A 13032-nucleotide genomic window follows, 5' to 3' on the forward strand; every position below is an offset into this window, starting at 1 on the left:
GCTCATATTAGGTAAACGACACTCGAACGTCCCTCATTTTTTTCAAATTTAACGATTTTTAAGACGTTCAATTTATTTGTCATTTAATAAATATTTGTTTAAAATATAAACATTATATATTATACAATAGTCAATAATATTGTCTTATTATGATTCCTATTATAAAAAATTAAATGAACGACCTAGTGAACGATTCATTTTTCTAGTGAACGTTCCGAACACTGGATCATTGGCTGTCAGTTGTCAGATAAAGTTAACTTATTCTGAACTTGAATACTTGAAGTTTGAACACAAAACATATTTCAATATTTACAGAAAATATCCTTAAATATATCGCAGGTAACTAATATAAATATGTTATATTATATATTTTGCCTTAACAATATTATAAATTAATAACACAATTTTATTCACACATTACAAACATTAATTACCTGTATTAGCAATATTATTGTTTAAATCATTTGAATATGATGTATTTTTTCGATCAACACTTTTATAGTGCCTATTATTGCATTTATTTATTAATTTACATGATCACCAAACATTGTAATGGATAATATTTCTATGGGTATATTATAAAAAATAATTTTTTTTTGTAACCATATAATTATAACCATTAGGAAGATTCCCGATTGACCTATCCGCCTCTGTTTACTAATTACAACAGTACCTTGATATTTCAATAATTCAACATTCAAAAATTGTTTTATATTGGATAAAATAAATAAGTAAGGAATATAAAAAAAAAATGTATATACAGAATACAAATCACTGATTTTATTGAACCTTTAAAAAAAAGAACCACAAAAATATTTTATTTATAAATCTCATTACACCTCTTCAATCCTTAACAATTAAAAACAATTGTTGCGTATAAATTATATTTAAAAAAAATTACATAATATAACAATTCAATAATTGTACAAAAATAAATTAAATTAAAATTCATAAAATGTAAATGTTTACAATATAGATTACTTGAGATGACTTGTTAATGATAAATATTGTTTATATTTTGTATTAAATCATTTATCATTAAAATGTATGCATGTCAACAATTTCTACAAAACTGTTTTAATATATTCTTAACATAAGGATATATTATATTTTTGAGATATTTTATACATGTGAGTAATTTTAAACAGAGTATTAAAAATATATTATTTGGTCTTTCTAATAATTGATAAAAACTATTCAATAACATTAAATTTAAATAGTAAATTATACACAACATTGATGTTTATTTATCTTAAAAATTTAAACACCACCTGAATATTTTTCAATGTTGATTTTTAGAAAAAAAATACAGAATTAACAATATCATAAAAAGTGGACTGTCAATAATTAAGAATACTATAATTTAGTATACAATAAATGTTTTTTTTTTCATGTGATACACAAATAGTAGTCTTTTATAAAAATACAAATTAAAGTAAATTGCATATTATATTATAGATAAAATACTAAATGTAATATACTTAATAATATGTGCACTGTACTAACTATTAACGACAAGAGTTAAACTATTTTAGAGTATATATTGTATACATTTTAGAATTGTAAGATTTAATAGATTTTGGCACCAAATTTTCAGTAAATCAGTTACCAAAAATAAATTATTAACAATGTAACAAGTTAGAAAAATTGTCATAAAAATATATAGTAAATTACTTTTTATTTGCCCTTGTGTAATTTTAATGATATTCATTTTAGTGGAATAAAGCCGATATTGGGATAAAAAAAAAATCTTCAAGAAGCTTCATAAGTGACAACTGTCTACCAACCTAACCACTGGTGCAAACACATTTGTTTATTAAATTAAGCTGATGTAAAAATTAGTCGCATAGAGTACAGTGCATTGTTTACCCTGTATATTTTCACATAATATATTTAAAAACATTGAGCTGTAAAATACTAACATATTTATATCACTTAGTTACATGAGCAAAGAAGTAATACAATTAAATACTGAAGGCACTTAACAAAAAATTGTTATTTTTTTTTTGTTTTAACAAAATATACATCTTAATCTAGGACTAGAATTTGAGAGTAATAATGAATAAGATTTCGAAAAATGCGAAACATTAATATTTGGCTATATATAAATATTAAAACCATATAAAGGCATCTAATTCATAGGCTTGTTATATAGAGGATGTGGCACTCACATATTGTCCGTCTTACAAGTGCGTAGCACAGCCAATTTTACACACAGCAAATCACCCTTAGCTCAATTAGCTTAAAAATGAGTGAGTCCTGAGCATTTTAAGATTTAGAAAAAAATTATAATTTTAAAATACTTAGAACTCACTTTAAAATTAAAATATAATAAAAAGCCTATTAGACGCCCCATAATAATCTTACCTTTAAATTGTATAAGAGGTCAATTCACTCTTATTTTTAAGATCATGGAGTTAAACATGATCTGCCAAGCGTAAAATATGCTGTTACGACTTATAAGACTTGGGGGTGTCACATTCTTTTAACTAGGGTGACCATTTTTTAGAAAAGTGACAAACTAAATATATTTTCATACACGCTACGTTTTAACTCATTTTAGGATCTTTTATTTTTATTGGGAGACAAACAATTTAAATACAAATTTTAATTTAAACATGATTCGTTACATATTGCCGTAATAGAAGTAGCATCAGATTGTGGATAGCTATAATTGCCATAAGTTGGAACCTTATTTATGTAAATAATATGTAGGGTAAATGTAGGTTATTTATGAAGTATTTAAATGCTTGCCTGAGGCACAAGTAATGTTTGAACTGACTAATCTAAAAAAAAACGATCTAAACATTATAGTTACTCTTAACAATTGAAAACCTATTTTTTATATTTTTTAATTAATGATTAGTTACTTCAATACAATCTTTGGGAGGAGCAATCTCACTTCCTCCCTTCTCCCCAAATTATGCGCCTCAAAACCACACGGTACAAAATTACTTAAAAGAAATTTATCCTAACATAAGTATAAACAACCAGTTAATCACATTTCAACAAAATGGTCAACCATATGCCTAAAAGATATAATCACAAATAAATTTGCATTTTACATTTAAGATAATATTGTCATGGATACGTGATATCATTAATCATACAAGCAAATGGGGGGAAAACAATCATACTTTACTACATTGAAATCTTGTTAGTTCAAAGGTAAAAAAAAATCTTTAGAAACTCTATGTTAAGTGTATTCACTATACAGAAAGTAGAAAAGATTAAATCAAATACCTTTCATAAGGAATTATGTTGAGATAAAAATCTTAAAATATTTGCAATCCTCTATGTTAGACCTATCATAATCTAAAGATTTTAATTATATAGGTTTCAATTTTTTAGTTTGGAGTTCTCAAGTAATCACTGTTTTAAGTTTTTCCCTTTTCTTTTTCTTTTTCGACTTCCATTTTCTCTTCGCCTTTATTATTATTAGTACACTCGTCTTTATCTTTACCTTTATCATTGGTTTTATCTTCTAACTGTTCAGATTTTTCTTCATTTTTATTGGCAGGTAATTTCAGTATGTCCGGTGCTTGAGCTATAGCTACAGAAGCCTTCTTAGCCTGACATTGTCTGTGATGAGTATATAAGGGGTTGAAAAGTACACTAACCGACGGTGGCAAAGAATTGTGATATGCTGATGATGGCGGACATAATTCAGACATGGCTTTTAGAAAATCATTTGTATCTCCTGCATCTCCATTTGAATTGTTTGGAAATGTTCCATACATGAATGGATTCAATGGGTTGGTAAATGGGTTATGGTTTGTTGGTCGGACCGGTAGTAGAGCCAAAGAATGGGCTAATGTATTTTTTTTAGGAACAGGTTTTTTGGGCTTCTTAGCTGGAGAAGCAGGCATAATTGGACATAATGTTTGAGGATTAATTTTCATTAGAGGCACTTCAGCTAACCTTTTCAAACTGTCTTCAGCTTTATCTTCATCTTTTTTATCATCTCTTGATTTGAAAAATTTTTGACACTTTTTATCAATTCCATTTATTTCTTTTTTTTTTGCTAAAACTGAAGTTTTTGATATACTTGGATTCCAGTGTTTTGTTGGAGATGTTAATGTTTTATATTTAGTTCCTTGCTTTTTAATTTTTTCAACAATAGTGTCTAATTTTGGTTTGGTTTTTTTTATTTTCGACCCAGGATATACTTTTAAAGCTTTTTTCTTATCGTCATCTTTGCTGTCATTTATATCCCCAGGTTTAGATGGATTTTCGTTTTTAACTAAATCAGTTGGCTCTATGGTCACATTAGCTTGTATTGTCTCTCTACTCTGGTTAATATTTGTAACTTTCATGATACCATTTTCACTTATTTCCAATTGTACTTCTTTGGAATCTGGAATTTTCTCAACAACCATCGGGTTGTCATCTACTTTTGGGTTACCTTCATTACGTATCTCTGTGTTGACTACATTTTGATGCAAATCATTTTGGTTTTCTTCAGACTTTTCATCATCTTTTTTAGATTCAATTATACTTTCTTCTTTTGCTACGTCGTCGTTTAAAAGAGGTTCAATTTCAATTTTAAGGATTCGATAAGTCATTGAAAGTGGATCTTTCTAAAATTAAAATATAATATATAATTATATAATGCAAATAAATATCTATTCAATATTTAAGTTAAATAAGTTACCCTTTTCCAATCAAACATATAAACAACATCCATTAAAGTCAAGTGATCGTCTAGTAAATAATTTTGGTAGAAAAACTCTACATAATGATCCGTTGGAATTAATTCATATTTGATGTATACTAATTTTTTTAAATTTATAACTGTCAGCGATGCTGGGCACCACAGATATCGCTTATGTTTTTCTTGTATATTCTGTGCAATAATAAAAACTTAAAATTAATTTCAATAATACATTGAAGACTAATTTGAATATATTTATACTTATTTGTCAATTTTTTCACATTCATAATAAAGACATATGCTGATTGCATCGCTAGCAGCAAATATGTGATAGTCATCAGGTACAACACCACGGCTCATCGGGTCCCTGGGTAAATACACTTTGTTTCGATTGTAAAAGTCTCTTCTCATTACCATTTCCTCTATAAAAATAATAATACAATTTTAAATTAGTTTAAGGTAAATGTTTTAAATAGTAAAATTTTGTTACTCACTTTGAAATAAACGCGGAACCAGTTTGTAAACAATATTTTGCAGTGTGTGATCTGGCCGGATATTGGATAAAGGTTTTGATTTGTGGACCAATACATCGCATATTGGACAATATTTGTTGCGTTCGAGATACTTGACAATACAACTTCGACAAACTAAAAACACATATCATAAATTTAACATTTACAAAATTAAAACCACTTATTACAGATTTGAATAAAAATGTGCACATAATAAGAAAAAAATATTTTAAATCTTTTAAACAAAAAACAACAACCACAATAAATTAATCTCTGTATTAATGAATATTCAACAGGTATAAGTAAAAGCTTTGTAGTACCTATATTCATAAAATGTTGAACCAATCAAGTGGTAATGTAATAATGTTGGGACATATAATTGTATTTCTATTGATTTATTAAAAAGATAAGAGGCACTGAACATTTTTATAGGCCATAAATATTGTGGAATTCTAATTTGAATATCAAAGGACACTCAATGTGATCCTAACATATCTTTTAATTGGGTAAATGTTTATAATAACTAATGAGGTACATAAAAGCAAAACAAATGTGCATCGCTGACACAATATAATTTCAAATATTTGGCAATATTTGGAAATTTAAATTACTTACAGGAGTGCAGACATTCGATCACCGTCGTTGCATCCACGAAGTATCCACCGCACAGAACGCATAGTAGATGTGGATTTAGGTCGGTGACCTTCGGCTTACAGGATTGCATATTGTCGTCACCGTGATCATCATATCGCCGTCACCGTGACGCGTTCGCGCCAATCTGGACAACAGAAACACAGGTTAGACGTGGTAATTGCGTTTGCACCACTACAGAACTTACCCAGGATCGTCGACGCCATCGTGATCAAATTATTTAAAAGTTCTTTATTAATATTTTGTGGGTCAATGGCGGGACTCTGATAAGTGGCGGGTTTTTCAGACAACTAGTCAACGAGACTCTCGGGCTTCCAGGCAATTTGTTTTCAAATCAATCAGGTCCACGAACCAAAACTGCGGCAGATTCGAACTGTACGTTGAAACAAAAACAGAAAATCGGAAGCAAAAGCTCTATCCGCATCCCAGACGCGGATAAACACTGCGGTCTGAGAAACGAAAACAACAAAAACAAGTTGTCCGTTGACAAGGCGTTAACAGCAATGACCTGGCGCGTTTGTTCCATGAAAAATTTTTCTCTTCTCGAGTGGAACAAAACGGTAAAATATTGAAATTTCTATTTCTATGACGCGAAAAGGATCACTTCTCTCGGATTATCGGGTCGACCACGATTAAAGATATACTATATCTTTAACCGTGGGGTCGACGATCGTAAGATCCTTTGATTTATTATGTACCTACGGCTACATGTTTTCGTCCAATTCATGGCTAAATATTTAGTATTTAGCCATGGTCGAATTCATTTGGCTCGAAGTCACATCTTTTACCTCCTGCGTGCCCCGACATTTTTTCTCTCATGATTCGGACTGGATTACTGGAACGTTTGAGCCGTTTGAGGTTAGTTTTTAGAATGAGAGAAATAAAGAACGGCTGCTATAGTGCTATGGAGTATGGACACTTGACATTATTACATTAATACATTATGATTTTTTTGTTAAATGGACAATGGTGCGATGCACTTAATGCATTATGCCCGTTGACATCACGAAAAATTAATAATTGACAATTGTTTATCTAAAAAATATAGTGACAATGTCCGTAATGATAAACTAAGGATTATGACTTAGGAGTAAATATATAATTGTAAATATAATGGTATGTTCTAAAATCGGATGTAATGTAGTTTATTCGTCACAGCCATACGTATTATTACTTTGTTGAATTATGACGTGAACATGCCTTACTTATATCTTGTATTTTGCGACGGATAAGTGACAAAACTAACAAACTGACAGTGTAACGTAAGAGGTAGAACAAGCACAGAACCAAGTTGAAAACACACTGATTACCAGTACATTTAGCCACGAATAAGATACTATGTACTTTATGTCTACTTATAATGCTATAAAGTTATAATTTGTAGTGAAAGTGTACAACCCCACATAAATATAACATATTGATACGACTGCGCGTCCCTCATGTCAGCTACAGGTTGCCAAGAGCTCCTAGGCTACGACGTAGCGTTGTTCTAAACTGTATAGAAAGAAATATTAAATACCTACCGACTACCAGGGTACTTTTATGGTACCTATGCTATCTTTTTATTAAAATTTTATTATTTTTGTTGAATTATTTTAAATATCTTTTGCTATTATTTGGTACAGCCAATGCAGGGTCGGCCCAATCGGTAGCAAAATATTTTGAAACATTTTGTCGTGTAGCCATTGTAAACTCGACCCAATTGATCGGTTTTTTTCAGATAGAAATGATTGACATGTGAAGTAGAGTCGAATAGAAATAATATGCTCAGATCTTCTCATATTTAATTAATCTTCCAATATTTTTAAGGTACGTTTGTCATTTATCATTACCTAGAGTCCACGACGAGGAGGCGATTCTCATTATCCTTTAAGGATTATGTCCTGTTATTTTAATTTTAATTTTATTCATAACTATGCAAATTCTTAACAGCAAAATTAAATTATATAAATGTATATATGTTTTGTCGTCATTTATTTTACTTATTTATTATTTTCTGATGAAATTATGTTGTGCTTTCTAACTTACTGTATTTTGTCTGTGAAATGGTCGGGCTGAGTTTAGTAAAAAAATTAAATCGTGGACCCAATTTATATTTGCCCCGAAATAGGTAGCCGCCTATGGCAAAACTGATGGAACTAAGCAGAATAAATAAAATATTTGCCATAAATCATGATGTAATTTGTATTAAAATGAATTACTAATTGTAATTTTGAACCGCTCACGTACTTATGTCTTAAAAATTCAATAAAAGTCAAAAATAAATGTTCTTTTACCAAAATATTCACACATAGTTCTTGTATCAAGTATCTTGACCATTTGTGTCTGTAGTTAGTAATTACTACCTACTATGTTAATATGTTATTAAAATGTCACGATTAAAAAAATGTAGTACTTTTAGTCCAAATTTAATTTTTACATTCGAGCTTATTTCTTTTGAAAAACAATTTAGAATTTCAAAAAATGACTTGTGTGGCTGCTAAAATTGTATCTATAAAGCTGATTCAATTTTTGATCTAAAGAGAGGTATTGTTGTATTGATGAATATGGACCTTTACGTACAAATACCTGAAAAAGAATACACGGTAAAAAAGAAAGAAGAAGCAATACGATCCTATCAATCTGAAATAATAATTTTCGGGTGGTGAACTCCCCACGGTGAGACCGGCTAGTCTGTTTGAAAAGTTACGGCCGCACTTAGGCCATTTGGACCTAACTGAGTGTAGACACTAGACAGCTGTGGCTGTAGCATATAAAGAAGTAAAAATATAAAACAATGTAAACTACCGATATATTTAGATTTTAGATATTAAAATACTTATGACTAAAATGTCTACGGCTAAGCCGTGATTGCAATAATGCTGTTGCTACTCATGAATACTATTACTAGTTAGTAGTTACATAGATTAAATATACTAGTATATTTAATCTATGGTAGTTACTACTAGTTCCTAATTTGTGTTTCAAATAATCTAATTCATGCCCAAGATCAAGTTCAAGTGTCGAATATGAAGCGATATAAAAACTCAAGGGAAGTGGGTTGTGCATAATTAGATTTAAAGCCGTAACTCGTAATTGACTAGTTGAATTTTGATTTTATATTTTTAACTCAATAGTGTGTGGGTAAATAAAATATAAATGTAATGATGAACTACAGGTGCAAGACGTGCAACTTAACCTTAGAGCACGAGATCGGTAGTTCGAATGTTCTGTTATTAATAAATATTAAATAATAATAATTGTTCGTGCCAATGTTTTTCTATATTAAAAGGTATTTGTGCCTGCAGAGCTAATTTGTCCTTTATTCAACTTCACTACACATTACACATCTAAGACCGAGTGTGTTACTAGTAGTTTATTACTTATTGATATTAAACGCACACCATAAATTAATTTTCTAACTTTTTTTTATTTAAAAAAATAATAACAACTAAGTCCGTTAACAGTATAGATTTTGAAATATTTGTTTTGTAAAAAATAAAAATAGTAAATAGGTACTAATATCAATATTATCGTACAAAAATAAAAATAAATGTGGCCTAGATAAAAATATGGTATACCTGAAGAGATAAGCCCAAAAGCCAACAATCAAATTGATATTTTTCAATGTTTTATCTTGTTTTAAATCTGTAGGTATATCACCATCCACTGTCTGTGGTATTTAACTTTCTCATTTATTTATTTTTTAAATGTATTAATAATTGTATTTTTAGAACCAATATGCTGTGTTCATCAGCACGTTTGCGTCAAAACTTTTATTTAATAATCGGTGTCACAATTGGGCTACTTTTTAGTCTTATTGTCGGCCCATTATTAGAAACTGGTTGCTTATTCTCAATATCAACTATTGACAGTGATTCAAGCTCAATTATTTTCAATGATGAATACGAACCTCATATAAATTTGGCCGGCAAACCACAGCGAGCGCAAAAAATTCCACAAACTTTGTTACGTCCAAGATATTACTCAACAGAGCTTGGAATTCGAGAGAAACTGTTTGTTGGAATTTTGGCCAATCAAGCATCTGTAGATGGTCTGGCGGTTGCTGTCAACAAGACTGTTACACATTGGGTGGACAAGACAATTTTTTTTGTTGACGCGGCAGGTGGACATAAGCTAAATGTAACGCTAATGAAAGTACCCGGTATAGTTGGTTTCACTGACAGTAGAAATGTATTGAAACCGTTTCATATGGTAAAATATATTGCTGACAACTATTTGGACGAATATGAGTTTTTCATGTTGATAAAGGATAGTACATACTTAAATGCAGACAAGCTCATGAACTTGGTTAAAAGAGTTAGTGTCAGTGAAGATGTGTATGCTAGTGGAACTGTAATTGGTACCAATTATTGTTCATTAGGTAAGAAATTAGCTACATAAAATGTATTTAACAAATTATAAATTATAATTTTATATTAAATGAAAAATTTTCAGATGCCGGAATACTCTTAAGCAACTCAGTTATCCGTAAAATGATTCCAAATGTTGATTGGTGTGTACGTAATGCTTTCTCTTCTTCAGATGATGATAATTTTGGTCGATGTGTATTACATTCAGTTAATCTTCCATGTCAGACATCTATTCAAGTGAGTAATATTAAGATTCTTCATTTCAAAATACACAGTTTAAACTTTAATTTGTTTGTTTAGGGGCAATCTATTAGCAGTTATCATCTGTGGGAAGCCAAAGATCTTATTAACTTACTCAACCAACCACAACAACAAGAAAGTTTTAATCGTGCTTTGACTGTTTATCCAATGCCAAATGCTGAAACAATGTATAAAACTCATTTAGCATTTTGTAAAATGAATTTAGAAAAATCCAACATGGAAATTGAAGCATTAAGACGTTCTATTGTGGCTGAGTCAAGTTTAGAGCCACCGAGTTTTAGAAAGGTAACTTGGCCTGTTGGTAGTCAGTCTGGAAGTACACCATCCACTCGTTTTGATGTATTAAAATGGGAACATTTCACTGAAACACATTTATATTTGGACTCAAGAATAAGCAATATAAGACCATTAAATGAAGCTGAAAATGCTGATATCCATGTAAGGAATTATCAATACCTATACACTTAAATATTAACAAGTAACTAAAAATGAAACTTACTAACTAAAATTTATAATAGAAAATTATTATTTTGGCAGAACGTATTAAATACTAGCATTGAATATTTGGAATCAAAATATTCAAACAATTTGAAATTTGATCGTTTGGTTAATGGTTACAAGAGATTTGATCCATCAAGAGGATTAGACTATATTTTAGATTTGACTTTCAAAGATATTGTTGGAAATAAATTAATACAAAAAAGGTATAATATTTATAGTACCTAGTAAAAATGTAGTCATAATTATATCAAACAATTAATTGTTTTTTTTAGTATATAAACTAAAGAAACATGCAATATATTAATTTATACATATTTTTGTTTTTATTAATAATCGATTGATTTTTCAGAGTGGAAGTCAGCAAGTTGCTTGGTAAAGTTGAAATGTTATCAGTTCCTTATGTAACTGAAAATACACGTGTGCATATTCTTTTACCTGTGCGAACAAATGAAAGAGAAGATGCCTTTCGCTTTCTACGGCAATATAAACAAATTTGTATTGATAAAAAAGAAAAGACAATGCTCATGTTGGTAAGTGTGATATTTCATAAACAAGTTAATTTTTAGTCTTACTACATAATGCTTGTTAATCGTACTTTTGAATGTTAAGGTTTTATTGTATGATGCAAATGCCCCAGGCAAAGGTGCAGTTGATGATGTGTTTAAACAGTTAAAAGATGAGGCAACATCGTTGAGTAACGCACATAAAAAAGATGGCACTAAAGTTGCATGGTTATCAGTGAGAATACCAAACACAAAATTGTTAGCATTAAGAGATGCATTATTGGATTTTGCCATCATTGATTTAGCAATCAGAAAATTTCCACCGGATGCTCTAATGATGTTAGCTAGACCCAAAATGGAAATTCGTCAAGACTATTTGAATAGAGTGAGTACTGTGTTGAGTAAAAATGATATTATTATAAGAAAAATATTTTCATCTAAAAATTATTGTATTCTACAATTATGACTAAAATGAAAAATATAATTTTAAGAAAATATTAATTTTTAGGTAAGAATGAATACTATAATGGAATGGCAAATATTTAGAGCTTTACCATTTTCTGAATTTGATCCTGATCTCATGACATATCCAAGACAAGCAACTCTAGATGTAAACAAGTACTATGGCCATTTTGATCCTTTTGACTATGATCATTTATCATTTTACGCAAAAGACTATGTTATCAGTGAGTATAATAATTTATTTGAGTTGCTATAAAGTTCTATAAAATAAAATCAGTAATTAATTTATTGATTACAATTGTTAGCCAGGAAACGTGCAGAATCATTAATTCCTATAATTCGAGCTGACCGCGATATACATCATTTGGTCTCAGAAACAACAAGTCATTCTTTGAAAGCAGTCAATATGACTAACCCATCTGTTTATTCTATGTTTGTGGCATATAGTGAATGTCATATATTTAGAGCAGTAGAATCTGGCTTACGTTTGCATCATAAACAGAGACATTGCGAATTGTATGAAGGCAATATTGTAGATCATACAAGCGCTGCTTTGTATGGTAACTGTGTAAGATCTAGAAATCGAAAAGCTGGTTCCAAAGGTCAATTGGCAAGACTAGTGTTGGAGTATCAAAACCAATTGAAGTGATTGAGTAAATAAATGCACATAATAGTAGATTCTATGTGATGAGGTTTATTTTACTGGATCAAACAATGTTCTAAGACTAAATTTCAACTATTAATTTTATATGCCAAAAAGTTATATTTATACTATTTATTAATGAAAATAATCAGTTTTATTTTAATTCCTAATTATTGAGAATAAGTAATTATTAGATATTGATTATAAAGAGGTAATTTTTTGTAAATTTTTAATATAAAGAGCTTATATTTTGCACTGTACTATGTTAACTGTGAATTATTAAAATAATTTTTATTTGTGTTAAAGAGTTGTTACTGTTTTAATTTAAACTTTAACAATATCAGTTATAAGTTATAACATCGGTACTTTTTTAAAAACTTAATTGTTTTCAGACCATTAAAATTAGAAATAATCATTTTATAAAATAAAACAACTAACTATCAAAATACATTAATGTATCTTAAAAAGTTTATTAGTATAAATTGTTGAAAAA

At 29.3% G+C, this 13032-nt stretch overlaps 2 protein-coding genes across 2 annotated transcripts; one reads left to right on the forward strand and one right to left on the reverse strand.

The window, feature by feature from the left end:
* Positions 1–2655: 2655 nt before the first annotated feature.
* Positions 2656–6291, reverse strand: LOC111033027 (polycomb group protein Psc-like). Its single transcript, XM_022313583.1, is given in 6 exon segments — positions 2656–4580; positions 4655–4846; positions 4916–5076; positions 5149–5301; positions 5782–5944; positions 6005–6291. Coding segments are annotated over 5 exon segments (1818 nt in total). The 5' UTR covers positions 5891–5944; positions 6005–6291; the 3' UTR covers positions 2656–3377.
* A 3115-nt stretch (positions 6292–9406) lies between these two features.
* On the forward strand, positions 9407–12799 carry LOC111033029 (chondroitin sulfate synthase 2). The gene is made up of 8 exons (XM_022313586.1): positions 9407–10180; positions 10255–10406; positions 10470–10868; positions 10968–11134; positions 11281–11461; positions 11541–11819; positions 11943–12120; positions 12202–12799. Exons 1-8 carry the CDS (start codon positions 9538–9540, stop codon positions 12543–12545), a joined length of 2343 nt encoding a protein of 780 aa, XP_022169278.1. The 5' UTR covers positions 9407–9537; the 3' UTR covers positions 12546–12799.
* Positions 12800–13032: the final 233 nt, after the last annotated feature.

Source organism: Myzus persicae, unplaced genomic scaffold (assembly GCF_001856785.1).
Source record: "Myzus persicae strain clone G006 unplaced genomic scaffold, MPER_G0061.0, whole genome shotgun sequence".
Taxonomy (NCBI): domain Eukaryota; kingdom Metazoa; phylum Arthropoda; class Insecta; order Hemiptera; family Aphididae; genus Myzus; species Myzus persicae.